At 42.6% G+C, this 27,982-nt stretch overlaps 3 protein-coding genes across 4 annotated transcripts in view; 1 reads left to right on the top strand and 2 right to left on the bottom strand.

The window, feature by feature from the left end:
• mbnl3 (muscleblind-like splicing regulator 3) overlaps positions 1-27,982 on the bottom strand; it is a 153,944-nt gene that overhangs the window by 41,025 nt on the left and 84,937 nt on the right. The window lies entirely within an intron of this gene.
• Positions 88-6,759, top strand: cfl1 (cofilin 1). Its single transcript, XM_070962140.1, has 4 exons — positions 88-204; positions 3,735-4,045; positions 4,137-4,213; positions 5,762-6,759. The coding sequence occupies exons 1-4, from the start codon at positions 202-204 to the stop codon at positions 5,872-5,874; spliced, it is 504 nt and encodes a 167-aa protein (XP_070818241.1). The 5' UTR covers positions 88-201; the 3' UTR covers positions 5,875-6,759.
• On the bottom strand, positions 7,280-18,424 carry prss23 (serine protease 23). 2 transcript variants are annotated; one of them, XM_070962615.1, is made up of 2 exons: positions 10,970-11,293; positions 7,280-9,144 (listed from the first exon to the last, which is right to left on the bottom strand). In XM_070962615.1, the coding sequence occupies exon 2, from the start codon at positions 9,125-9,127 to the stop codon at positions 7,976-7,978; it is 1,152 nt and encodes a 383-aa protein (XP_070818716.1). In that variant the 5' UTR covers positions 9,128-9,144; positions 10,970-11,293; the 3' UTR covers positions 7,280-7,975. The 2 variants fall into 2 exon arrangements, with proteins under 2 accessions (XP_070818716.1, XP_070818717.1); XM_070962616.1 differs by lacking the exon at positions 10,970-11,293 and adding an exon at positions 17,898-18,424 and having other exon boundaries at positions 7,293-9,144.

Genomic DNA, 27,982 nt, shown 5'->3' with positions numbered 1-27,982 from the left:
GGTCAATATAGCAAGCAGTACACAATATCACCGGACAGTCGTGGTTTACAGACACGCGCTCCCGCTCGTGCACTTTGCTCGAACCCAGGTCGCGCTTATAGGCGCGCCCACGTTGTGTATCCAGTGTGAGCGAGACCGACAATTCATCATCATAGTCCATTCAATTTCCACCCAGACGTTGATCTATTCAGAGCTACTGCAATGGTAGGTTTAACATCGTTTTTCATCACATTTTATGTATTCTTGCTCTTTTGGCTGTCTATTATTGACTCAGTCTCAAGATGTAGGGAGGTTTGTGGTCAATTTGTATTTATTGTATAGACGGCTGTATTAGTTTTAGCATCAGACGTAATAAGCCGGTCCTGTGCCGCAGGAGCCGCTGCTAGCGCCGGTGCTAGGAAGCGAACAGGAAGGCTGAATAGCTCACAATACTTTCATACATTTTACATTAATTGCCTTCACCGAATTTGTTTGCGGTGGTTTTTATTTAAAATAAAATCGTGATAAAAGACCAGATAAATGACTTAACGTTCTCAATTAACTGGCGCCATTTCGTTCTTCTCCCTGTGTTTCACCGACAAAAAGCCGAAAGGGTCTTGTCTGTGTTAACATGTTCACCGTTGTCATGACGCTGTTCCACAGTGTCCTCACTGCACCATGTTTCCGTTATTTCACCTCCGCTCGTCGATGCGTCCTCAGAAAAACAGCTCAGCGCTGGCAGGTGCAGCAGCGCCTCGGGGTTAGCTAGCTAACCGTATTGTTAGCTCAACTAGCTGCATTAGCAAAGGCAGAAAATGACACCCATTATGGCTGGCGCTAGCTGTGATTTTCTTCCTCTTTGTCTGTATACGGCACCGCTGCTAACGGTATTTTAGGCGCTGGTTGACTACGTGCTTCAAATCAGGTCACTTTCCAGCCACCGTGAAACTACACGGACAAGTGTAGGTTTATGGTCGAGTTGCACTATGACACAAAATGAATGAATTGACAGACGAACGGTGTGATTGAGCAGAGCTTTTGCCTTATATAGCAAGTTAGCGCTCACATGTGCGTGTGCTGCATTCATGGCCCCACCCTGAATTTGGTGCAAAGACCATTTTGTTTAATGCTGTATTATAACGAATCTGCAGTTAGATTTACTTCACCACCAGCTGCCGTGTGATCATTTTGCCATGTATGAAGTAGGATGTAGCAAGTATTTGACGGAATTGTTACCGTTATGTAACGACAGTTTGGCAGTGTTGGATCCGTTAGCTGAAGCTAGCGGGCCGCTGTCTCCGGATCTTCATGGTCGGTACTGCGCATCTCTTTTTTTGTTGCGCATTTAGCTCGTACAGCCGTTTCAACACACTGCACGCTCGTCACGCCATTAGACTACTATCCAGCACCAAGAGGGAATAAATAAACGATGCCTCTACGTATTCATACACAGGCTTCAAACAATTAAGAACCGCATAGATGCCGGAAGTGTTGCATTTTTGTGCATCACTGTATTACTAAAAAATAAATTCATATTGTTATATATCTATAATATAATACATCACGCGTCTCAGTTTTTTGTTAACTTCCCGCTTCGTCATCTGTTGCCTTTCATTGCTGAGTCGGCACCGTTGACAACCTGACATCATCTAAGTATGTCTTCTGCACACATTTTTTTTATTATTATTACGAGTTTGGATTTAAAGCCATTAGGTCTGTGTTGGCAAGTGAAATTTGCCCGTGTTGTAATTGTGTGATTGTGACACTTAACTGTGTGTAAAGGAATTCAAGACTAGGACTGTGTCTAATTTGTGTTGAGTCACTCAAACCTTGACTTGTGTAAAGAAAAGTATCTATTGTTAAGATTAGATAAGGCCAGAGCTTAGTACTCACCGTAGTCATATAAGTAAAATAAACAGAATCTAAACAACATCATGGCAAATTAGGCCAAAGCAAGGCAGAAGTAGAAACCTAAAGACAATTTATTGACTTTACAGCTGTAAATCATGTTCGCGGATAGAAAAATTAGACATGCAAAGCATATGGTCATAGAGATTTCTCAGCGTCACCATAGAGGAAGAATGCAGTGGGACAATGGGTCATGTGCTGTCTCCTATGCAAAGGGTGCAGAAATTTGTCAACGTCAGCAAATATTTTGGAAACAGACTCTGCTATAACTACAAGGGACATGGAAAAAAACTTCAAGTACAATTCTTTTATTGACGGATTGGATTAAGGATGTGAGTAGTCGTTTGCTGGTTAATTATTGCCTGACTGATATCTCATACAAGTCTTCTCGGCCCTGAGCAAACACACGGACCCTGGCTCCGCTGGGTTCCTTTTCCGTCTTTCCTGTCCATTTATTTCCTTTTCATTGTTGTTGTGTCTTTTGTTCCGTTGACACATTGCTGGTAGAGGTTTTTTCATCTTCTCCTGAGATTGCATTTTCCTGTGATGGCGTGCCTTAAACAGAGTCAGAAGACCTGATTGACTGACTTGTATTTTATAGTTTTGACAGAAGACTCATTGTCTGTGACTCAGCCATGCACTGACACACTTAATTCCAGACCGCACCCTCACCCACATGGTCATTTTTATGGTACAGATGGATGACTTCTTCTGCTTGAAGAAAGAACTTACGTAATATTTTATGCCCAACTGGTCCTGTCACAGTCATAGAAAGACACACCTTTTAGCTGAACTTGTTTAGCATTCATGTTCAAGGTGGACTTTGGACAAGCTGCAGTGGCTTCTTACAGTGTGACTTTATACGTGTGCGTGCGTGCGTGCGTGCGTGTGCATGCTGACAATTGGGCAACTTTCGCATTGCATTACACAACATGGCTAACGGCTTGTCACGGCCACACCTTTGCATTTCAATCCTCCTTATCAGTCGTCCTCATAAGGGGCATTCCTGCTGTGTGTGTGATAGTCACATGCTGGTCTCTCAGGCCTTTCTTCAGCTTTATTTTGTCTGTATTTACTGTACTGCAGTCATCACTTCTGGTCTGTTTAAAGCAAAGGCAACTGTTGCTTTGTTCAAGCTATCACCGTGGAGTTGAGCTGCAACTAACAAATTACTTTTATAATCAAATAGTCTGTTAAATATCTTTATAGATTAATTATTAAATATTATCAACAAGCGTCAATTTACATTTAAAACATTGTATTTTCACGTCATGATATTTCCCCAAATCACTCCGTCTAACAATGGATTTTCTGCTTGATCCTCTGTTAATAATTAAATAAAATAAAATATAATGTGAAACTTGTATTAACAAACTGGTGGTTTTGAGTAGACTGTCAAGTACACTGGGGTTGTACACTATAAAAAAAGAAAATCATACATAGACCTAAGCATGTTGCAACTGTGCGATAACTGTTTCAGGAAGTACCATAGTAGTACAGGATGATGATTACTATGATGATGATGGTGATTCATTGTTGTAGGTTTTTATTATAATACAAAGTCCTGACAGACATGAAAATTCATATAAACTCAAAATGTATTCTTTTAGTAACAGTAATAGGGCAGAATTGAATACAGTAGGTAAGCAGACGTACATGATGCAATAATTCTCCATTTCCAAACCACAGTATACTGTGAAACCGGTATAACCCTGGTGAAGAAATGACCGTTTACTGTCACATCATTATCAGTCTTGGGAAACACGGGAAGTTGCAGTAACAGAAGCTGCCATGTTTAACTGTACATACATTAAACTGTAAATTAACAGACTGCTGTCTCCCCACAGGCCTCCGGTGTGAAAGTCACAGACGAAGTTATCGCCGTCTTCAATGACATGAAGGTGCGTAAGGCTCAGGCGAACGAGGATGAGAAAAGGAAGAGGAAGAAGGCCATTCTGTTCTGCATAAGCAAGGACCTCAAGAACATTGTTCTGGATGATGGTAAAGAGATCTTGCTGGGTGACTTGGGAACCACCGTCCAGGACCCGTACCAGCACTTTGTCAAGATGCTGCCCCCAGACGACTGCCGCTATGCCCTGTATGACGCCACCTATGAGACCAAAGAAACAAAGAAGGAGGACCTGGTCTTTATCTTCTGGTGAGGGTAGCCATTATCAGACATTAAAAGGTTTATGACCATTATTAAGATTACAAGTTTGATTTAAATAATTTTTCCTCCTGGCTTGCAGGGCTCCAGAAAATGCCCCCTTGAAGAGCAAGATGATCTATGCCAGCTCAAAAGATGCGATCAAGAGAAAATTCGAAGGTAAATAGCAGTCTGTACATAAAGTTTTGGGGTTGTTGATGAACAGTTTGAGAATCACAAAGCTACTGGTGCAAACATGTTAATTTAAACTTAGACCCCAACTTAACCACACCCAATTCATGCCTAAACTTGGAGCTCCGCATATCAGTAAATTCCTACTAACAGTGAGTCAGATGACTGTATGTGAAAGGAATCACTCACAGAAACTCTCGGAGAATTATCCCTTGTCTTTGCAGTCGGGTCTACAGAGCATCGTAGCATCTTTCAGCTCATTGTTTAGCTGCCTGAGTGCAGCTTACTGTTTGGTTTGCTCTCATAGTGTTGTTTTCAGACACAGCAGGCAGCTGTTTTAAATGAAAACCCTCTCCAATCTAACAGCATTACTGAATAACTGGTGAACCTAGTTTAGCATTTAGGAGCTAAGGAACCAGGCAGTTCCTCCAGCAGCTAGTGGTGAAACAAAACAGAGCTAAAAGGAGGGTGAATATTGGACTTAGATTTGTCAGGTGGCCAGAAACACGACTACTTATGTCTACTAATGTTGCTTCATGTCAGATGTGTAAATAGGAAGTTGTTTGACGATAAAGCAAATGTGGTGTTAACAGCTTGTTCCACTGCCCCCATGTGGACAAAATATTTACAACTGCTTAAAAATACCTGAAGTTTTTTGTTTTTAATTGAATTAAGGATTTAGCTGATCAGAACAAATTATTAATGGGGAATTGTTTATTATTTTATATATCATAATCTCATAGTAACATGTATGGAGAGGGACATCTCTCACTACTAGTGAACCTGTTGGTAGTGGCCACATCACTAACAGCTGGCTTTTGTTTTCAGTGGGAGTAATCAGCATTCATTCCCAGGTGAAATGATTGTGCAGTAGTCACGATTGTTTATCAGCTCCAGCTGCTATCTGCAGTGATGGAAACATGACACTCGGGTCTACACGCTAATTTTTGCTGTGATGCATTGAAGTTCCAGACGTTGGCATGTAAATGGGCATTAAAGTTACGCTCGAATGTTATTCAGTCGCCATTTGAAAGAGGGACTGAAGTAAAAATAAATAAAAAGGTACCATAATGTCGTCGCTAGCTTCCATGCTGCTTTTTGCTGTTCACTGCTTTTCCCAGTGCGCTCGTGATGAGCGTGACACAAGTTTAAAGAAGAACAAAACAAAAAACAGAAGGTCAACTCATCTACTGGCAGTGGGAAAGATCTCAATCACCTATTTTTAGCTGGTTTACCTGCATTAAAAAAAACTGCATATATGCCCCACTTTAATTATTTCTAAATCTAAAAAAAAATTCAAAATCTAAATTCCATTTACCACATTAAAGGATTTTATTGACATTATCCATGCTGATTTAACAGCAGTTCACAATTAATACCCACCCGATGAGCTTGTAGAAAGGATACAGATACAGACTGTTGGTCTGTTGACCAGACCATGTTTAATAAAAGTGATGATGCAGTGGGATTTATTTCTTTGTCTGAAGTCTTGTACAACATTGTAATTCTGACGAGTTTTTCTTATGTGTATTTCAGGTATTAAGCACGAGTGGCAGGTGAACGGTTTGGAAGACCTCAAAGACCGGCACACCCTGGCAGAAAAGCTCGGCGGCTCCTCAGTAGTCAGCCTGGAAGGATCCCCTATATAAATATCCCCCCCTCCCTCTCTCTGGCTTCGATCGAGGCCTTTCAGACACATCTGTTGGGTTTAGCTGTTCATTCCAGTGTGGGTTGGAGAAGGGCAAAAGCAGAACCAGCACCAATCGCGGGACTCTCTGGGTGGGACATTGTGGGTGGGTTTGGGGTCAAGTGACAGATTAATTTAAAAAAAAAAAAAGGAAATTCCACAAATGCAGACTGTCATTCCAGTTCACGCAACATAAAGAATATGAACAAAACACACACTAAGGAAAAACATTAAGATACAACTGAGGAAGGATGATGATAAACTGAAATACGCATATTGTTCATGTTTAAGGACAGGGTTTTGTTCTCTCCGGGTTCCATTTGAATGATTGCAGAGAAAGGGACAGACAAAAGAAAATTAGTTTTCCAACCATTGAATCCTGATCAGTAATTGTTCCAACTACATTTTTTTTGCCAAACTTCTAGTTAAGTTTTGTAAGTGTGTGTAGTTGAGACTAGGTGTAGTATGAACTAATTCACTCTTGATTGCACAAGATGTAACAAAACTTTCTCTGGGGGAACACGGTTAAATATATATATTTTTCTTTTTTTGTTTTGTTATTCCATTGTTTTTTCTTTCTTTTTGAACATGCAAATTCCAAAACTCAAGTGATTCCTTTTTATTTCCAGTTCTGGGTCAGAAAACCATGACATTTGATGTAGTAAACAGACAACATTCCTTGTGCTTGTTAAAACCAGGATCCTATTGATTTAAAAACTTTGGTGTTATGAAGGTCTGATGGGGAGCGATGTGTATATGAAAGACCAGCGGTCAGAGTTAAGACTGAATATTGAATGGTGGATGTTTTGTATCGTCTCCTTATCTCTAATAAAAAGCACTAAACTACTGACTTGTTCTGCTCTTTTCCCATTTTTGTTACTTGTGATGTTCCAGATTTTGGTTGTCTGTAATGTCAGATTTCTTTTATCTATGAAAGCATCATGGCACCCAGTGTAAAGTCAAATTTCAAGTGCGATGCTCAGGCTTTACTGCACAAATAAATAAGTAAAACAGAATAATCAAATTCAGTTATGGCTGAAACTTAAAATTCTTATCAATTAGTTCCGTGTATAAAATGTTAGAAAATATTTTCAATAAGTGCCAGTTGCAATGTGTTAAATCATAAGATGAAATTTTTATAAAATGTTTGTTTACTATCATGGAGGACTCAAAAACAAGGCAAATATTTACATGTCAGAAGCTGGAACGAAACGTTTCTGTTGATTAATAATTAATTTGACTCTAAATTGAATTTAAACCAAACTGGTGTTCAGGTCCATTGATGCTGCAGTACCTGTTACGACCACAGGAGGGAACCCTAACACCACTCCTGAAGCCAAGTCAAGACCATTGACACAAGCCTTGTTATAAATCTCTGTTTATTAAAATATATCAAGCATTTTTCAAAAAATAAAATTAACACTATGTCTCTCCGGTCCACACTGAGAAATTCAGACGGTCTGCTGAAACATTACCTCGAAAAGCATCAGTGGTATCCAAAAACTGAATGATCCATGAAGAGCTAGAAAAATACCAAACCGTTTCCCCAAAGTCAGAAAAGAGAGCGGGAAAGATGTAAAGGCAGAATGTCAACAGAGTGGCGTCATCCACAGTAGGAAAATGATTTGGTGCTACTGACACACTGCGCACACGAGGCAAAGTGTTTTTTCCTTCTTGTAAAAAGTGGCTGATGTGAGTACTGTGGAAACACTGAGTGTTATTAATCTGACTGCGGGCGAAAACATATTAAAAGATGCCGTGGTGATGATCTCACAGGCACATTTGTTTAATAGGCCCATGGGTTACAAGGGACCAAATGAAACACATGAGAGAAATAACTCAATGACGGGGAACTGGATCCAAGAGTGAGTGAGTAGATCTGCTCTACTGGTGTATTGGTGAAGGGTGTTATTTTTATGTGGATTTAATCCTGTTTCACGCTTCTTTCTTTAGGGGAAATAAGACATTTCACCCTGCATTTTCTCATTCACTTAGTGCTCTCTTGTGTTTTTCATACTATACTCCCAAAACCTCCTTGTCCTTCTGTCCTGCTTTTGTAATTCTTAGTCTTGGACACAGTCTAGTCGGTTGCCGTGCACCCAGTAACAGATCTGAGCAAACTTCAGCGGAGTGATGCGCACGGCCACATTGTAATCCCGGTTCTCTCCGTCTATCTCCAGCCACTGGTGTCCAGAGAAAATGCCAATCACCTTCCTTTCCCAGCGCTCTAAACTGTTGTCCCACACTCTTCCATACACTCCAGAGCCGCTTGCTCCGGGCCGGGCGTCACAGTGCTGGTATATCAGGTCGCTGGACTCTTCTTCCACAGGACAAAACCTGTACACCAGCTCCCCGGATCTGTCACTGTCAAAGCCAGAGAAGTGGATGCGCTTCCCTGCGAGGTCATCAGAAGAGGGAGCCACGGAGAGGCGCATGAAGGGACGTCTGTGAGGCCAACGCAGCTCTAGCAGGGCGTAATCAAAGTCCATGCTGACCTCCTGAGGGCCCTGGATCCAGCCCTTCGGCACGCGGGTACGTTTCACCCTCAACCACCGGACCAGAGGCTTCTTGGCAGAAGTGAGGCCGGCTTTGGTGCCGTTGACAGATGGAGGAATAAGGAAACCAACCCTGAGCTTCCGCGCCCCCTTCACATAATCTTTCCCATCATGCACACAGTGGGCAGCTGTGAGGACATGCTGCTGAGACACAAGAACGCCGGTGCAGCCGGTGGAGATCCGCACCGCTGTGGAAAAAGGGTAATCCAAAAGGAAGTTGTCACCTTGGATGTTAAAACGGCCGTCCGCTCCGTAGATCTGACGCCTCACACGTTTGTGCGTGGGCTTCATCCTCGGTGGAGGGTGAGCAACGTGACCAGTATCCCCTTCAAACTCCTCATCAACCTCAACATCTACGGTAGTGAGAGTGCGGGAGCCGTCGGCGTACAGCGTCTCAAAGGCCAGTTTGTCTGTGAGCTGCTCCTTCTGGGCCTCCTGCTCTACTCTGTGGAAGCAGCTGGAGTTGCAGTGAGTGGAGAAATCCAGCTGAGTGTGGGCGCTGAAGCGGGAGCGGTTGAGAGGCGTCGGTGCATGAGGGACCAGCGTGGGGACGTGAATAGGTGGGTGGGGAGGAGGGGGCAGAAAGGACAGGGTGAGGGGCAGGAGGAGCTGGAGGAGCAGCAGCAGGTGAGTCAGGAGGGAGCTCTCACATGGCGCCATCGTGGTGATGGAAAACACTGGAAAGACATGGAAAACAAATCACATACATGAGGAAAAAGAGCTCACGCTTGAGAGACTGCATGAATTCCAACATGTCCGTCAAGGGAACAACTGCGGAAAACATTGCCAAACAAACACACAAACTAATCCGCCATAAATCTGGACTCCTTCACAGCTGATTGTTGATTATAAATCACAGCGCCTATGCAAGTGAGGTCAGCTTGCAAAATCTAGTGTTGCAACGTGGATCTGATTTTCATCTGGTGTGGGGAGGCAACAAAGGACCTCTTGTTCCTACAATATAGATTACCAGGAAAATAGGATTTCAGCATGATGGAAAGAAACAAGCATATTAATGTCCGTTTGGTACAAAAGTCACAAATTCCAAAGGAAGAAAAGGTTCAATTGAAGCGGAAGCAAAGTGGCCACAGACATAGCTGTGAAGCCAGAAAAAGCCTGAGTGGTCAACGCTCTAAAAGGAAAAGAAATGCAGCGTGTTATTACTTGAAACATTCAAAACATGTTCCTAGACATGATCTGCTGGACTGAAATTGTGCATTAGAAGCAGACTGAATGGGTGAACAAGAGGCTGGGAGAGGTTACAGTAAAAAGTGCCCAATCAAATATTTGTGGAAGCTCAGGGTTAAGAAGTTGTTTTCCATCAAACATTAACTACTTCACAGTGTACGTGAGGCTTTCAGGGCAGATTAGCAGGAACAAGGAGATACTTGATCCCCTCTAAAGGCTGTGGACCTCGAGGCACTCATGGCACGAAGAGAGCAGGTGTGTAAAAAGTGAAAAGAAACAAGTTGGGGCACGGCGTGAAACAGGGCATTATTCCTAACAAAGGGCAGGGTGGGGCCTGCTCACACACCTATGTGCCGGTCCATATAACATTACAAAGGGGGCAGAGTTACAAAAAAGAGCTTCAGTAAGCAGGGAAAGTACATATTTCCCTCCATGCTGACGCGTCAGAAGCATGACAGCTGCGGCAGACAATTACACCACTTACAGAGGATCCTAAGTGGTAAATTGGCTGGTGAGGAAGGGTATAAACCAGGCTGTGGTAAAACAGATGTAGTCCGCGTAATGCTGCGAAATAACTGTTTTCACAGCCCATGTCAGTGATGAAACACACTGTTTGACCCCGAAGGCAAAATGTTCAAGCTCTAAACCAAACGCCGGCTTGGTTTTAGTGGCTCATTCTGATGGAAAATGATCCAGGAGACATCCCTGTGCAAAAATGACAACATATAATTGGAGGCAAGACAGTGGGAGTGTGCTGACTTTTGGGCTGAGGCAGTGACTTAGAGCTTGGAGCTTATGGTGCATTCAGGGCAAAAAAGAAGTGCAATTTTCTCTCAGTCATTCTACTGCATGCGCTTCAGTGCATAAATAATACAGACAGGTATCCAAAACCCTCCAGTTTGCTGGTTTGAAGCCTACAAAAGACTCCCGGTTCATCATCCACATGTGATCTGATCTCTTCTTTTGAGCAGTCAAATGAAGTTCAGCTCCTTCTAACATCTGTCCTACAACCACAAGATCCACTTCAAGTGTAACTGGGAAGAGGGTTGAAGAGATGTTTGGGACTAATAAACAGTTTGGAAACAGACTGACAGAAGAAAAATAAACACCTGAACCCTCGTGCATGCCTCATTTATTCTTTGGCCACATATTTCATCCTAACATTTGGCCTGAATAATCACTTCAGATCCTGCAGCACAAGAATATAAAAGTCCTTATGCAAAGACCAGTTAACGCATCAGTGGTGGTCTGCTCCACACCCCTGCCAGAGCCTGTGGGATGCCTCAAATGACAATTCTCAATCGTATACATTACCTCCTGATTACAGATCGATGGTCCGTGTTTACATCCCAGTCAAATTTTCTTCCCCATCAGACGAGTCGTTCAGGATCACCTCCCAGGTTTCCCTCATCATCTCCGCTGACCGGCAGGTTCTTTCTCCCCCCTCTCTGTCTCCCTGCTTCTCCTCCAGAAGGAAAACTTTGCGCTCTCTTTTACAGCACGCACAAATAAATAAAAGCGCCAGATGCTGAGTCTCTGTCAGCGTTAGGGCCGTCAGTGTTTCTTCTGAAACCTGCCCAGCTCAGACAGAGAGCCGCAAATAAAAGTCTCTCGTCTGAAAAGAAGTGTTTACCCGCTCCGGAGCGTCCTGCCTCACGTTCCTAGCGCCCCGCCCCCGCTCGTCTCCCCGCTGAGTGGGGGACAGTTAGCTTGTGGCTGGCTACCAGTTTGATGTAAACCAGCAATACGGCTTATTCTCATGCTTCATGGGCATTTTTTACATTCATAATATAAAATAATAATTGAATTGATTTGAAGTCTTTACAAGCACAGACAGATATTTATGAAAATGTTTATGTATAGATACGTTAAAAAGCTAGGCTAAATGTTTGCTATGCTAGCAGCTATGTGAGGTTACTCCGGTACTGTTAATTTGAGCTAAATGCTAATGTCAATGTGCTAACACTGACATGTTTAGTAGGTAGCCTACAATGTTTAACCTGTTCGCCACCTCAGTTTAGCATATTAGCGTGCCAACATTTGCTGATTAGCACTGAACATTAAACGTAGCTAAACGTACAGTACTTCACTTAACGTAGTTTAATGTTCAGTACGAAAAAAGATATCTGAAAAAGATACTGGAATAAATGAACATTTGACATGATGATAGATGAAAAATTAAGGCATCACCAAAGTTAATGCAGTTCATCCTGAGGGGAACATGAACATTTGAAGACATTTCATTCAAAACTACCTCAACCTCATGGCGGCGCTAGAAAAAAAGTCAGGGATTTAGCAAAGTCATTAAGAGTCATCTTCTGGGGACCATGAATGCCTGTACAAAAGTATGTGGTCAAAGTTTAAAGGGCTTTTAAGGCAGCCTTGTAAAATGAAGTAGTTCTCATATGTATACAAGGCAGAATTTCAATTAGTGGATTCAAGTGACAGACATCAACATCAACGATCCTTAGTAGAACAACTATAATGATTATTACATTTTCAGTATTTTTCCAGTCCATCAGGTATTCATGTCACCCATAAAATGACCAAAATAATGAAAATGCCACTCTCAAGTTATCAAAGAGACCATTTTTGCTGAGCTGCAAAAAACTGTTCTAAACAAAGAGCCGCAAACATGTATTGCCATTTCTAAAGCAAAACATCAGGAAATATTTGGTATTTTTAAAAGCTAAACGACTAAATACATTTTTAAAGAACAGAATATTTGCCATTTCAGCACTACTCATCTTGACATTTGCTGACTAAGCCGACTGTAAATTCATCCCCTTTTTATCACAATGGAAACCTTTGACCTAACTTTTCAGCCAAGTTGCAAATTCAGGGCTGCAAGAAGACTGCTGTTTTTATAGAAAAATATGATACTAATCCATGTTTTAAGACATTATACTCTCATAATTTTCAGATTAAGTCTTGATCAACAGCAGCACTTTCTGTTAGGCACAAGGATTCAACACTGACTGCAGTGAATCAACATGTCTGATGATTTTATGACTCAGTTGCAGATTATGTGTTTATATTCTTCATTATATCAGGCCATTGGTGCATTCATTGGTAGCCTACAGCTACACCCAAGCAAGAAAAGTCTTGTTTCTGGCGTTACTGTATCCTAATTAACATCTGTGCCAGGAGCCATGATAGAAGTGAGACCAACCCCTGTATGCTCAGAGATCACAGCTGGCAGGCAGAGGACTGTTGGGGCATGTAGCATTCACCTCGCCCACTGCTGCCTGACCTTGATCTCCATGAGGTCTTTGATGTCTTATTGAGGATCTCTGCAAACCTGTGGAATTTAGGACGCCATGCAACCGATGCTCCCATGCAGTTTTTGAAGCTTCAGGGGTGCTGAAACAGAGCTCCCAGTCACAGCGACAGTGCTTTCAGGAATGCTGAGGAATCTCTCAACAAGGACACAAGTCAGGCTGCTGGCACAATGTGGCCGCTGTTGTCCTCAGAGCAAATGTCACCCTGGAGGAAACACCTACCGAACCTGCTCTTCATCCCTGTAATAAAATCCTCAGCCGGTACTGTTCCTGCTCCGTGAATAGTGGAGTGTTGACAGATTAAGTGTAAGGTATATTCCCTCAGAAATATAGAGGGAAATCATTGTGGATGGGAAGGAAGGTAGCAGGCAGAAGGCCAGAGAGGTGTAAATGTGTAACCCTGTAAGCATGCTGTGTGTCATGATGGTATCACTGTCTCTCTCTCTCTCTGCTTCGCAGGACGAGCACAAGAGATTTCCTTTGTGTGTGTGTATGTGTGTGTGTGTGTGTGTGTGAGAGAGAGAGAGAGAGAGGAGAGAGAGAGAGAGAGAGAGTGTGTTTGGCATTGAGTGACTTGGCCTCTGTTTCTTTGAGGATTCCACTCTTTCCGTCCTCTTCTTTTCACTCTTCCTCCCAAAAAGTTCTGCTTGTGAAGATGAAGTTATTAAAGAGTATAGCTGTACATTTTGGGAAATATGCTTCAGTGCTTTCTTACTCAGAGTGACATAAGATCAACACTTATCTCATCTGTGCTGAAAATATGAAGCTAGAGCTGCAGCTTGTTAGCTTAGCTTAGCATAAAGACTGGAAACAGAGCAAACAATTAGCCTGGCTCTGTCCAATGGCAGCAAATTCAGTCTACAAGCTCTTCTAAAGCTCACTAATTAACACATTATGTATTGCTTGTTTATTGCATATAAAAAAGAAAGTGTGAAAAAGACAATTTGCAGTTTCACAGGGGGTTATGTGCCAGACTAAAGGGATTGCACCAAGAAATATTCCCACCTATCAGCAAACCCACAAACTGTTGGTTTTACATTTAGTTTTTGTACAAATTAAACGAACCAGATATAAAGTGTTCACTACTGTGCTTTAGTGGTGCATGCATGCAGACTAGCTGTTTCACTCTTTATGCTAAGCCAAACTAACCAGCTGCTGGCTGTAGCGTCATATTTATCATACTGACATGAGAATGATATATTCTAATCATCTAATGTTCTGCAAGAAAGCAAATAATTGTATTTCTCCACATGTTTAACTCTCTCATTAATTCTAATAGATCCATGCTATTAATTTTCAGTGGAGCAGAAATAGAAAAGAAACATAAAATACATTATTAGTACAATAAAAGCTGGTTAGAAAGTTTCCTTGCCAGTGCGGTTTTCTTTTTATTTTCTTTGTTCTCATCTGTTTTTCAATAAAATATTGCAGCATATATGAAGTCTAACTCTTGCCAAGAAAGCAATTAAGTGTTTTCCAAAAGTCAAACTATTATTTTAAACCCTGTATTTTGGAAAACTACATCAAAGCTTCTTGCACATGATGGAAACTTTCCTGGATAGTTTTCTCAAGTAATTAACGTGTTTAAATTGATGTGTGCGCAAAGAAGTCTTATCAAGATTAAAAAAACCCTTTCCAGGTCTGGTGTCCCACCTGTGTTCTGTCTGTTTTACGGTAGATTAGCAGCGTCTTGTCTAACACGTGTTTCAAGGGTCATTCATGGTTTGGTTTTCAGAGCAGGCAGTATATTTGACAGTTTAAAGGAAAAATCTGCCTTTAAACTGTTAAAAACAGCTGCTGCTAGTATATCTTTAATTTCCGAATCCGTTTGTTTTGTCTGACAATGTTCACTTGTTCAGACTGTACCTGCTCATTCCTGTGAAGGGGCTGGAGCCTTGAAACAAGCTCCCAGCATGCTTTAGGTGGTGGAAAAGTGTAAATAAACTCTGGAGATGTTTCTGGTCAATCACAGGACTAATACAGACACCCACAGTACACATTTTTAACTATAAATTCGCCTGACTTGCATATGTTTGGCATCTGGAAGGTCACACAATTGAAAGCAGGGAGAGCTTGTCAGCTCCAGATGAAAGAAAATTCCTGGACTGAGATTCGACCCCGTGACACTGACATACTACCGCCTCTGTTTGATGGTGTCATTTTTTCCTTGCTGCACTGCAGACCATGAGCTGCATGTCACAAACTGTGCTCTTTCATACATGGACACCAGGTAGAATGATCATTTCACTGGTCACTCTTTGGCGATGTCGCATCAGGTCAGTCGCTGAATGTCTGGTCAGTGAACACACCAGATGTAAACATGAGAACATTTTTGTACAAGTGATTTATTGCCTAAGACTGTAAATAGTTTTTACGACCATTTTTATGTTGTTTGCTGGGATTAAATGGCAGCTACTGTGGAAAAACTCAGCTTTGCCTGAATGATGTTCAGTATAAACTTCTGCATCCGACAGTCTAGATGATGTGGCATGTGTAAAACAACAACACTACGAGTCTACAGCCATGTCAGTGGCTCTGTGAAGTTTGTTCTTTGGCACAGCGCTGCTTTGAGATGGATGCTAACATGCAAAGAAAGACAATGCTAACATTGTTGACCTGGTGGAAAGTTACTACAGTTCAGAGGAATATGGACGTCTGCTCAAAATCTCATGACAATCCGCCCAATAGCTGTAGACTAGAAACCAAAAATATCAGCCTGATGGTGGCGCTAGAAATTGCATCCTCTGGAGTCCCTGGATGTCTGTACAAACTTCCATGGGAATCCTTTCCGTAGTTGTTGACAGTGGTAGACCAGCCGTGGCGCTCGTGTGGCTAAAAATAAAGACTTTTTGGACGAAGTATTTCTCTTGGTCAGTTTCTTGGTTCAGCATTAATGTGTTACTACATTCCACCTACACATCCATCCATCCATCCATCCATCCATCCATCCATCCATCCATCCATCCATCCATCCATCCATCCATTTTCTATGCTGACTATCCCTTTCAGGGTTACGGGGGGGCTGGAGCCTATCCCAGCTGTCAGCGGGCGAGAGGCGGGGTCGCCAGTCGATTGCAGGGAAACATATATAGACAGACAACCATTCACACTCACACTCACACATAAGGACAATTTAGAGTCACCAATTAGCATGTTTTTGGTCTGTGGGAGGAAGCCGGAGTGCCCGGAGAGAACCCACGCATGCACGGAAAGAACATACAAACTTCACACAGAAAGGCCCCGCCTGACGCGGGAATCGAATGGGCGACCTTCTTGCTGTGAGGCACGTGCACTAACTGCTGCGCCGCTGTTCTGCCCTCCATCTACACATAATTCTGTTTATTTTCTACCACTTTTCTCTCATTTGTGTATCTTTCCTAATGTAAAATGCTGGATATCGCTTCATTTCAAGGTGTCACGAGTCAAAAAGTCTTAGAACTACTGGGCTGCAGAATAGGTGCCCTGTGGGACTAAAACCTGGCCTATCATAAATGGCGTGATGTGTTTGTTTAGTGTGTCTATTGTATAGATGCTCCAAAATGTTATCATACATCTTAGATTGGACAAAAATACCAGTTTCTCCACCATCATGAAAACAATAAACCAGAGCAGACAGTGGCTAACTACTGCAGTTCACTACTGTTGCTGGTGGTTGTCAAAAATACCTTTTGGAAAAGTTGAAGGATGGAACAAACTGATTATCCATTCACAAAATAAGTCTGGAAATACTGTGAACACTACAGATCTAAGTCGTTTACAGAGTGAGTGGTGTATTTTTCCTCGTCTCCATGACTGTCTCTTTAACACTGAGGTCCTGAAGGTCACTGACCCTTGACCCCCCAAATCCTCAGCACTCTCAGTCACTTTCTCTGACCCATGCTCACATTCACACACTTTCCAAGATGATTCATTTAAGAAAACAAACGCAAAAAAAATCCCCAGAGACCCACTTTTCTCCCTCTCTGGAGAAACGTCTGTCGTGTTCATTAACGTGTGACAACTTTGTCGGTGAAGTGCGTTATTAGTCTGTCACTGTGTGACAGGAGAGAGAGGAAAACAAGTGAAATGAAAGCCACCGGGTTACCAGCCATGTGTGCCACTTGTGCTTTCTTCATATTCAGTGTTTGTGCAGGATTCTCTAATATATGTCATTACTGGTAGCTGTCGGGGCTCGGTTCGTTCAGCCTGGAGGATTCCAGATGAGTGAGTTCACGCTGGGTATGTGAGCAGGCATACCTTAAATTTCCATGGAAATGGTGCCGAGGTGCTGAGTACAAGTCAAAGCCTGTAATAGTTCCATATTGTCCAGAGCTCATCCGTCATATATGTTCCCACATGTGTAAATTCGACCAAGTTAAAGACATTTGTGTATTAAGGGGGTGAACAAAGACGTGGTCCCTCTGCCCATTATAATGCCAGCATGGTGGGCCGAGGGATCAAGACTTATGTGACCGTTCAGCTGACATGCTGTGAGGGCCCCTCGACAGTTTCTGTAAGCAAATGGGGATTTATTAACTGGATCACAGGGTTTTCTCTGGACTCTTTAATCTGATAATTGGCTTCAGATTCAAACAAACCATCTGAGCCTTAAAACAGTAGAGTGAAACTTTCATAACAATCCTGCAGGTCTTGACCAGACCCTCTGGTCACTTAGGAACCACAGAAACTGGAGGCTTTTTAGAGGCTTTGTTTTTTTCAAATGGGGACTCTGAACACAAAGAATGTCCCCTTTCTCCTCTATGGCCTGTGCTTCAGTGTTTTATGTCCCTTTTTTTCCATCCGGATGTATTTATTGCATCTTCACCCCGTCCCTTTTTCATCAAAAGCCCTCCCATCCCATCTGTCTGTCCTCTATCTCTCCTCATCATGAGGTCAAAACAGAGCCAGTGGACATTTTCCACATTTCAGTCCATGTGTTGTTGCCGCACTTGACAAAGAGCGTCATCTGTGCCAGGAATTACCTTTTCAGACGTTATTTTCTTTTCATCCCCGATAAGTGTCTCATCCTCCTGTTCAGCAGATACCCCTCCTGCCATTGGTCCCTGGTTCTCCTGCAGGGCCTTGTGGGTACGTATTCAGCCCGACTTCCCCTCGGCATGATGTCATTTCAGTTTGGCTGCGTGAGCTGAAAGAGGAAAGGGAAAAAAATGAAAAACACAGCTAGCAAAAACAGAACTAAGGAATGCAAACTGACTGCGATGAAATCCATCAGGAGGGAGGTGGAGAGTGTGTCTCCTCATATCTTTAACCAGTCTGGGCATATTGGAGGGCGTAGGAGGGAGTCTGCTGCTGAGACTGGAAGTCATCCCAAACAGTATTCTTTTGCTCCAACCTCTGGCCTCCCATAACAACCTTAAAACATCCCTTTGGCCTAGATATGCAGAAAGGAGACAGGCATCTGTTGGCTTAATCAAGTAAAATAATGGTTACAACAGGAATTATGACCCCAGAGGGTGAAATAAATCCACTTAGCGCCATTAAGTCACTTCACAGATTGTTGTCAGATTAGTCAAAATGCCAGTTTTCTGTAGAAGGATGTTGACATGTTGATAAGATAACTGCATATTGTTTCTGAGAAAAGTTCTGTTGAAGAAAACTAAGACAGAAATTGATATAAACTGGTGTATAACATCGTATTATTTGAACCAGATACAGCTGAGAGTCAGACTTGATGATTTTTGACTCTGTTTTGACTGTTTTCAGTGTCATTTTTTATCACTAATATTACTCTTGTCATGTTACTCATGAGCCCGACCAAAGTGCTGACTCTGAAAACAATGCTGTCCAATTGGGAAATTAACAAAAACCAAATAAATTTTATGTCCTCAATTCCCCACAAAAACAACTTCCCAGTGTGATGACAAGATCAGTGCCAAAATATTTGATAGGAACTCACGGACGGCCCAAGTGTGGGTTGAATATTTGGGTAGTCTTAACTGATACCAGAGGGGAGAAATTACTGCAGGAATGCTGGAAATCTTGTGAGATGTGAGTGAGACCAGAGATGATACAGAAGTGTCTCTCCATCTGTGATCAGCAGTGGTATTTGAAATCAAAGGGTCTGAAGTCAGACAGCCATGCAGCTGTTGTACGTTGAGGAAAATGCAAATGTGTGAGGCTCAACTAGAATGACAGGCCACCTCAAAGCAAAGCCTGCATCATTTATCAAACCAATATGGTTTGAATGTAGAGAAATCATCAAAAGAGGCTGCGATAGAAATGCAGCATGGGCGACTACAAACATGTGACCACACGGGATGAATCAAACTTCCTCAAGCTGTTTCCGTGGAGGAGACAAAAAGCATTCAGGCCGTTTGAGCAGAGGAACAAATCTGCTGTAAAGGAGTCAGTAAACAGACCCAAATATTTACAGCCTCAGAGCGAACATTCCCGCTGACACTCTTCTGTATGAGTCTCTCCTTCGTGCAGAGACAGTTGAGTTTCATTCATCTGAAAAGATACTCTTACCTCCCACCTGCATATCCCTGTTTGACCCTTCAAGCATGTGAATATGGTTCTCTGGCGGCTCCCAGTCTACCTGCACTGAGAAGCTGGTTTGAACTTTTCTCCCACTTAGGAAACAAATTTCAATCACATTTCAGTTATTTTTTAACCAGATTTGGTGACAGATTTCTTTAAAAACATATATTATTCCTCAAAAGCCTAATTTGTTGCCTCATCACAACTGTAATTAATTATGTAACCCCAAATCCAGCTAGCAACTTTCATATTAATTGATCAAATGTGAGGTATAAAAGTATCTTTAATAGCTATCTCCAGGCTGTATATCATCAGTCGAAGGGAAATGGGCCTAATTTTTGTAAGATATTCTTAATATACAATGTGTATTTTATTCCTGTCCGATCTGCCTTTACGAAGGTGGTTCTCAAAGTGGAACATACAGAGCTTCAGCTGTGGCCTGCCTGAGGATGCTCCTCAACAAAATGTAGACTAATTTCATAAGAGGAAAATTATGTTACTTAAAGCCGCATGAAGAGATTTTTGGCCTCCTGGGGGCAGTACAACAAACACCACAGAAAAATATGATCACCTTTAAAGTTGTTATGGTGTCAGCAAACAGTTGCTAATTTACACATTCAGCAGTTACGGAGGAATATTAGCCTCCGTTTGAGTCATATTTCTGACTGCCTGGATAATCTAATTCCAATATTTAATCCTCTTTTAGTTTGGTCTCCACCAACTCCTCCGTAGGTTGCTAGCTGCTCTCTGTGTTAACCAGCTAGCCGCTAACTGTGTCTGTTGTGTCTGTTGTCTGGTGCCAGTCGGGTAGCAAACAATGGCTTTTTGAGCGCATTTGCCAACTGTCTGCATCGCTAATATAGAAAAATTGATTACTGCTTAAAGAGCTCTTATCAATGTGTTAGTTATTTTGAAATTTGGTTATAACATTTCACTAATCTGTCTCAATAATACATATTTTTTGTACAGATTTCTCTTCCATTAACTTAAATTTCCTTTGAGTCACCTGATAATACCCCAGTTAAAAATGTAACAGCAACTTTGACAGTCATTTTTACTGTCTCGCCTCCTGTCTTGCATAGTCAACAGTTTCACAGTCCACTGAATGGCGGCTGCGGGGCACCTGAGTCCTGAATGGAATGTTCTGGAATGTTATCGCCACAGTTCTCTGCTCCAGAGAACTCACAAAGGACCCACCCACAGGAACAAGGCGGTTGCCAGGTAACGAAGAAGCCTTGATAACTACCACAGCGAGGTCTGTTAACTGAGGACTGAGATCCAGGCGGCCTGAGCAACAACCAGGGTAGAAAATAGTCTTTTAGATGATTGAGAGTCCAGTTTAGGTCTTTATGTCTTTAATTCTTCTTTTATTCTGTCATTTTATTTCTCTAATCAACCCCAAAATTTGTGGCTCTGGCGGTTTTCATCCTCGGTGCGTGCATGAAGCCACTGGAGACGATCCAGATGCAGCTCTGACAAACAGAGCTGAGAGGCTGCCAGATCCCTTCACTCGGCTGTTATCTGCAGCTGCTAATCCTCTCAGTTACATGCAATATTAATTTGGTGACACCGCTCGACTACAGAACACAACAACAGCGTCCATAATCATTGTCAGGCTTACAAAGCAGACATTTCCTCAGCTATATACTAAACAACTTGTCTGTGAATAAAAAGAAACAAGGCAGTATTTTTCAGCCAGACACACCCTGCCAACAAACAAATAAAAGTTCCTAACAAGGGCTAAATTATCAGAGCATGTGTCGAGCTGTTACTGCATTCCCTCGGTGAAATTAAAGCAGTTTTCCACTGCTCACCTCTTTGCAACAGATATCTACTACAGAGCTTTTTTTAAGATTCAAACTCTGCCAGAGCTGTGCAAGTGAATGAGGAGCTGAGCAAGCCAAAATACTGCAGTGGGAGGTTTTCATGGTTTTGAAAAAAATCTAAGAAGCAAGAGAACGTGGCTTTTCTCGCTGCATTCTTTCCTTCATCGGGAATTCACTGAGGTTTGGCCGTGCACTCCTTGCTGGAGCACTTTCCTGCTCGCCTAGGAATAACAAGGCCGTCCATTTTTTTGTCCCTGCACGCTTTGAACAGAGAAGCCGGAGCCTGGGCTTCAGAGTTGTCCAATTGCTCAGGGCAACCACACACCCACAGTTTAATCCTTCAAATACCGCATATCACACAGAAACAAAGCGAGCCCCCACTCCCACTGTCCGAAACAGACCCCTGAGAGCCCTGGAGCTCATTTTCCTGAGAATAATACTCTATGCAGATCAGATACAAGCTCCGGTTCAGGGTTTTGTCCCCTTGACTGGTCCTCTTTTCAGCTGTGGACAGATTGATGTAGCAATGACGCTCATAATTGGATTCCAGTATGGTACATCTCTGCTCTGTGCCCAGCTGGAGCTTATTGTTTTTGACCAGCATTTAATCCACGCTTGATTGGGGTCTATAAATTCAATAGACAGGAGATGGCACAGAGTGTAACAGCCCCAAAAAGACATCAGGGCTATGACAAAACATTCCAAGCGACAACTGTTTAATTGTAAACTTATCTAAAGGTTATCCACAGCCAGATGAACAAAAGCCCCGAGGACATGAGTGCCTGAGAATCTTGGATGATCACAAAAGCTTTGCAAACGCATGTCTGTTTATAATAAGCGGCAGAATCCAAAACACCCCATGCAAAGCCAAGGAAAACTTGCAGAAAAAACATCAACTGTGTCTGACACCAGGGATCCAGTTGGAGGAGACTTCGAAAGAGACGTCCTGTACCAGGAAAGGCCAGTAAAAACAGCTCATAAATGCCTCAGTCGTCTCCACCTGTCCTTTTTCTTGACTCACAAAATATTTAATAAAAAGATCCTTTTTTAACACATTCGAGCCTGTTTTCTCTGTCCTCTTCTATCTCCCTAATTCGGGAAATAATGATTGTGTAACCCTGATTAAAAATTACAACCTGCTATAATCAGTTTAGACACACTGATCCAATGCATCTGACACCGCGCACAGATTGTTCCAGTTTTTCCCTGAAGCACGTGAGGCAGCGCAAATGTCTGGTGGCTCGGTGCAGGCAGTGGGATGGGCGACAACAGTCTGCAATTGCACAGAGGAAGAGAGAGAGAGAGAGAGAGAGAGAGAGAGAGAGAGAGAGAGAGAGAGAGAGAGAGAGAGAGAGAGAGAGAAAGAGAGGCACATGAGGCGGCCGAGGTGGCCAAAGTCTGATCTCAGTACAGACGAGGCTGGGCTGCAGCTGTGTGTCCTCACGTTCAACTCCCATCTAGATCCAGATTAGTAACACCGTTACACAGCCAAGACCTGCTCCCACTGACACTGGACATAAGTCACTGGGTTATGCTCTCTCACAAGGCTGAGCTCTCTTATCTATCAGCTGGGTGAAAATTCAATATTATCAATTATTGACCTTCACTTGATCCGTATCATGATGACAGTATGTGATTAGATGACAGTATTGTTACATAAAACTCAGTTTAAATGGATGATTCCAAGCAAATTGTAAGTGAAAAGCGCCATAATTTGTTGTTTTCTGTTTAAATGTGTAAGAGTTTCACTAATGTTAGACAGCGGACACAGTGGTTAAACAGTGGAACATTTTTCACTGCAATGTACTGTTCATTATTTCAGTGTGATGGCTCAAAAAATCTGAAGTGCATGTCGTGGTCTTCCTATAAAATACAACTGAAAGCCTCAGAAAAATGAAGTGGCCTTTTATGTGTTATTTTGCATATTCTAAAAACTTATGAACATTATATTAACCATATCTCCCAGCCACACCCCAAAACTACAGTAAAGCAGGTGTGAAAATATTCAAAAGAAAGCTTTGCAAACATTTAATCAGGAAGGAGGCTAATTTCAGCACGTCATTAACGTTCCCATGAAACGCTGAGCAGAGTGCTCTTCTGCATATTTAGGTGTTTCCTGTAAAAACAGGCAGCTAACAGGAACGTGTCATGCATATTGGTTGGCGTTCACAGTAGCCAATAGCATTACACGGTCCTGACTCTGCACGGGCTCCCAGTGAACATTGCCAGACCAGGACTGAACACAGCCTCTGAGACCAAAGGAGGCCAGTTTGACGGCTGGGAACACAGAAGCCTGCCATGGTGGTTTTTCTTTCAGGGTTTGGTTCCTGGCACCCTGGAATTAGTCAGTTTATAGGACCACTAGCTGCACAGCTAACCGAACTAACTAGCTAGCTAACAGCAGTTAGTAGTTACTTTAGCAACAGGTAAAGGTGTTTGTCACAAGTTGAGGCAGAACAGCTGGAGGACATCAGAGGGAAAATCAGGAAATATTTTCTCCACAGAAAATTATCCAGTTTCACCCGAATCAATGAATAAAGTTTTAATGTTGTGTTTTTGTGCAGTAACCCATGAGTCCTGGCCATCAGAAACACTCCTCTGGCACCATCCCTCTGTGTTTACATCCATGGTGGTGTCATAAAAATTCAGCTAATATTTCATCAAACATTTCTTAAAATATAGTTTTCCAAGAAATGACAAACTCGAAAATGCCATGAACTATACTTACAAAACAACTTCTTCACCCCTGTTGGGTCAGATGCTGGCGCAGAGGTGACGTATAATGCATGACATATAATTAAGAATACATCACTGACTTTGACTTCATGGGAACTTTAAAAAGAAACTAAATACCATCTGAAAATGTTGTGGTTTAACTTCCTACTTTGCTGCAGTGATGTCACAGTATACTCTGAGTGGGCGTGTCAGTACATTGTGACATCACTGTTGGGTGTGGTTTCAGGTGCAACAGACTCCAAAATTTCAGTCAAAAACTGCTGGTGTTAACGTCTAAATGAGTTTCAGTGAAAGATGGTGAATATAAAAAACAGGTTTATTTTACTAGCTTCTTCCCTGCATGCAGAATGTGTTGCTCTCACTCTCTCCTCTCACACGGGGCCATGTAGGCAGAAGGTGTTGTTGAATTATGAGCCTGTGACTTGGCTGAGTGTTGAATGACCGTCAGCTTTAACAGCACCGGTTCACTAACTCCACCGCAGAACCAAAGGAACTCCACTCAGCCGCCAAAGTCCCAGATGCCCCATAGTCACACACAGCAAACACCCTGAGGACACATGAAAACCTCAGAGGTTTTAACCTGAGCTAATATTTAGACTTTTTCTTTTGCTAAAAAATAGCAGTGATAGCATGAAATCACCTCATATAAGAAAAACGTGTGTTCTTTTCCAGCACAGTTGACAGCTGCCTGTTGCAGAGGGAACTTCACAGTTTGAGGGATAAGAGCCTTCTTAAAGGTCATTTCACATCTTCAGGCTCTCTACCTCCTAAGTAGAGCTCAAATTATTACTTGATTAACAGATACAGAAACACTTAACTTGCACAGACATATTATTTACTGTGTATGTTGTTGGTCACTGGTGCTTTTTATATTTATATACACACAGCATCTATTTTTCCACATACTTGTGTACATAACAGCCCTGTCAATGCTTTATCTTTATTTGTTCAGCTTTGTTGTCCTTGCTCTTAGCTGTTATGTCTACAGTTATGAGAGCCATGAAAAAATTCCTTGTGTGTGTACACATACTGATACTAAAGTGATTCTCATAAAAGCTGGTTCTGATTCAACTATTTTGATAATCAGCAATTGTTTAAAGTCGGTGCCAAACCTTGTCAACTTCTCTGCTGTGATGATTTGAGTTTTTTCTGATTTATGTTACTTTAAATCCAATATTTTGGAGTTTTGGATTGTTAGCCTCACATAAGAATTTTCTGACGTCTCACAAACAACTCGCTTTAATGAGAAAACTATAAGCAAAATGACTGATATTGAAAAAAGTGTTAGGTGCAGTTCTACTTGCAAGCTGCGATGTCCTCAAATTACATTTACACCAGGACCAGAAGCAAAAGTAGCGCAGACTGCAGGACGGCTCTCTCCCATCTAATTCATAGCTTTATCCTTCCTGTGTATAAAACAAAAACATGGAAACAGTGAGTGAGTTAAAGCACCGCAAACAGTGTGAACCTGCTGCCCATATATCAGAGACCTGACAGCTCTATAACAATGGACTCCACCTGACCTTTCCTTGTTGCTGCTCTCAGCACCAGAGCGGCGGCTGCTGTTGCTGCTGCTGCAGGGAGGTATGAGTCTGCACAAACCCAGCAGGGCTGCACAAAAGAGCAGCGCTCTTTCAACACGAAGCAAGCAGAAAAACAAATAGCAGTCAATTCTAACTACATGTCAGAGTGTAGCTGATTACATCTGGCTGCTGAAGTTGTCATTATCACAGAGAGGATGCAGGGAAACGCTTCCGCTTGTCAGGGGGGAGGAGGATCAAAACACTTGATGAATTACATGGAAATAAACACAAACAAGGTGAAGGCGTGTGAGAGCAGCAGAAGAGGTGGTGGTGGTGGTGGTGGAGTTGATTTCCTGTAGTTACTGAGCCGTGTTGTTTCGTTTAAAGAGTCGCCCAGACGGCATGTGACGGACAGATGGAGCGTTACATCGTGACTCACACAGACACTTGGTGTAGCATGATGAAGGTTTAAAATACAGAAGAGAGGCGAGCGTAGGAGACCGAATGTGAGACCCTACACTGCCTTGTTTGTTATAATATCTTGGTAAGAAGGTTTTCTCGGCCAGCTCCTTCCTTCTCATTCCTCTCTTTGTGAGGCCTGCTCAAAGGGACGTGGGACTTATTCCACCCTCACTTCTTTATTCATCCTCCAAGCTAAGGTCTCCTCACCCCGTCCTCCTTCTTCCACTTTGGCTGTATCGGGAAACTCCAAAACATATCCAACAATGTCATTCAAGTCAAGCAGAGTAGAAAGTTAACATTCAGTGTTGTCTCTGCAGCCTGAGCGGCTCCCAGCTCTCCATCATCTGATACTCTCTCATTGAGTTGCAGATGGTGTCAGATTCAACTGGGTCAAGGCGTGGAGGGGCAGAAACGCTGCCACTGTGCATGGAGAAGGTGAAGAGAGACCCCTGACAATCTGGGTGTGAGCTCTGGTCAGTTCACCTGCAAACACTGATTTCTTCGTGGATCTGGACAAGTAAAGTTTGCTGCAGCAGTCTCGACATGTGCAACATATTTGCTGCGCCCCACATGGTAAACGGCGCGTGGGAGCGAGGCCAGGTATCTTAATCCCCATCACCCTTGGGATTCCCCACCAAGAGATCCCATTAGTGAGGATAAAAGCTGTAATGTAGTCCGCAGAGGCTCGGTGGACTTGTGGTGCGCCGCAACCCCCACAGGCCAGCAGTGACCTCCATCTGATCCCTCACTAACTGGAATTACAGCTCCGGCTCCAGCAGGCAGTGTAAAAGAGCAATGAACTGTAAAGCATTTTGATGTCTTAATGAACAACATACATGCAGCAACAAGTCCAATAAAGGGCACCTATAAATTTGAGAAGAACAGTACTCGCGGATGCCCATGGAAGGGCTCCAAACATTTGAAGGGTCGCGGTGTGGAGGACAGGAGGGATTTTAGCACTCAAAAACACTTATAATAAAAAAAAAATAAGAATGTCAGTAGTTCGGAGGGATGCCGCACGATGCCAGAGTGTTATGAAAGGCAGAAGGAGCGGCTTTGTTTCTCTAAATGTGATTTTAAGAGCGAAGAACTGAGTCCTGCATGTAAAAACTGGGGAATCTGGAGGGAGAAAACGTGTTCTCAGACATACAGTACAGCACATAGCCCTGGGTCAGCATCTGGTGTCACTGAGCAATAATCACACACAATGTGAACACGCGAAATAATTCAACGACTAGATCCGGAGAAATTTATTCACTTTAATGATGTCTGGAGAGCGATCAGAGTGGGTGTCGGAGCGTGAAAATGAAGAAATCAGAGACACCTGAACATAAATCACAACCTTCCCATCATCCCAAATGTAAACAGGGATGAAAAGAAAAAGCCATCACGTGTACTAAACATGGAGCGAATGGAGGACGTTAATGATCAGTTTTCTTGATTGCCAAAATATAAATGAGTGCTGGGTTATATTAATCAGCATAAGAGGGAAACAACCCAAGGCCTTCAGCAGGAAAACACTGATTACACAAAGTATGACAGCTATAATAAGTAGATCCAAGTTGTTGTATCATCACAGGTAAACAAACAAAACAGGTCTGTAATCTGCTGTGTGCAGCAATGAGTCTGAGTTTCTCTGGACCACATTCACCACATTCTGGCCTCAGTTCTGAATGTAATTACTTTAGCATGTTTTTCTTCATAGTTGATTTGGTGCTTTTCAGTTTAAATGAAACTAGGGGAAGTTCGCTCAGAAACCAGCACCCTACAGAGACCACATGTCCTACCCAAACAATGAGAACCCAGTCTGCAGAGCCAAGAAATCACAGAAAAATGTTCCCGTAAAAGAAACGATATGTGAATGTTTATGCATAATCTGTGAGCTATGTGCCGAAGCAGACGTTACTCATTACTCAATACTGTACCGCTGTTCCTGTCACCTTTAACCTTTTTGGCTCACGCTGAGCATTGATGTGGATAATCATTTACAGTAACACACAAATCACAGTGTAATTTCTT

The sequence above is a fragment of the Chaetodon trifascialis genome, chromosome 5 (genome assembly GCF_039877785.1).
Source record: "Chaetodon trifascialis isolate fChaTrf1 chromosome 5, fChaTrf1.hap1, whole genome shotgun sequence".
NCBI classification, from domain to species: Eukaryota; Metazoa; Chordata; class Actinopteri; order Chaetodontiformes; family Chaetodontidae; genus Chaetodon; species Chaetodon trifascialis.
Note: the sequence above shows the minus strand (reverse complement) of the source record. Positions and strands in the feature narration are given on the sequence as shown.

Bases quoted from the DNA above. Each gene is read 5' to 3' on its own strand.
- prss23 (XM_070962616.1), bottom strand. From the start codon at position 9,127: ATGGCGCCATGTGAGAGCTCCCTCCTGACTCACCTGCTGCTGCTCCTC.
- cfl1 (XM_070962140.1), top strand. The intron at 4,046-4,136 runs GTGAGGGTAGCC...CCTGGCTTGCAG, and splicing joins GACCTGGTCTTTATCTTCTG to GGCTCCAGAAAATGCCCCCT. The intron at 4,214-5,761 runs GTAAATAGCAGT...TGTGTATTTCAG, and splicing joins GATCAAGAGAAAATTCGAAG to GTATTAAGCACGAGTGGCAG.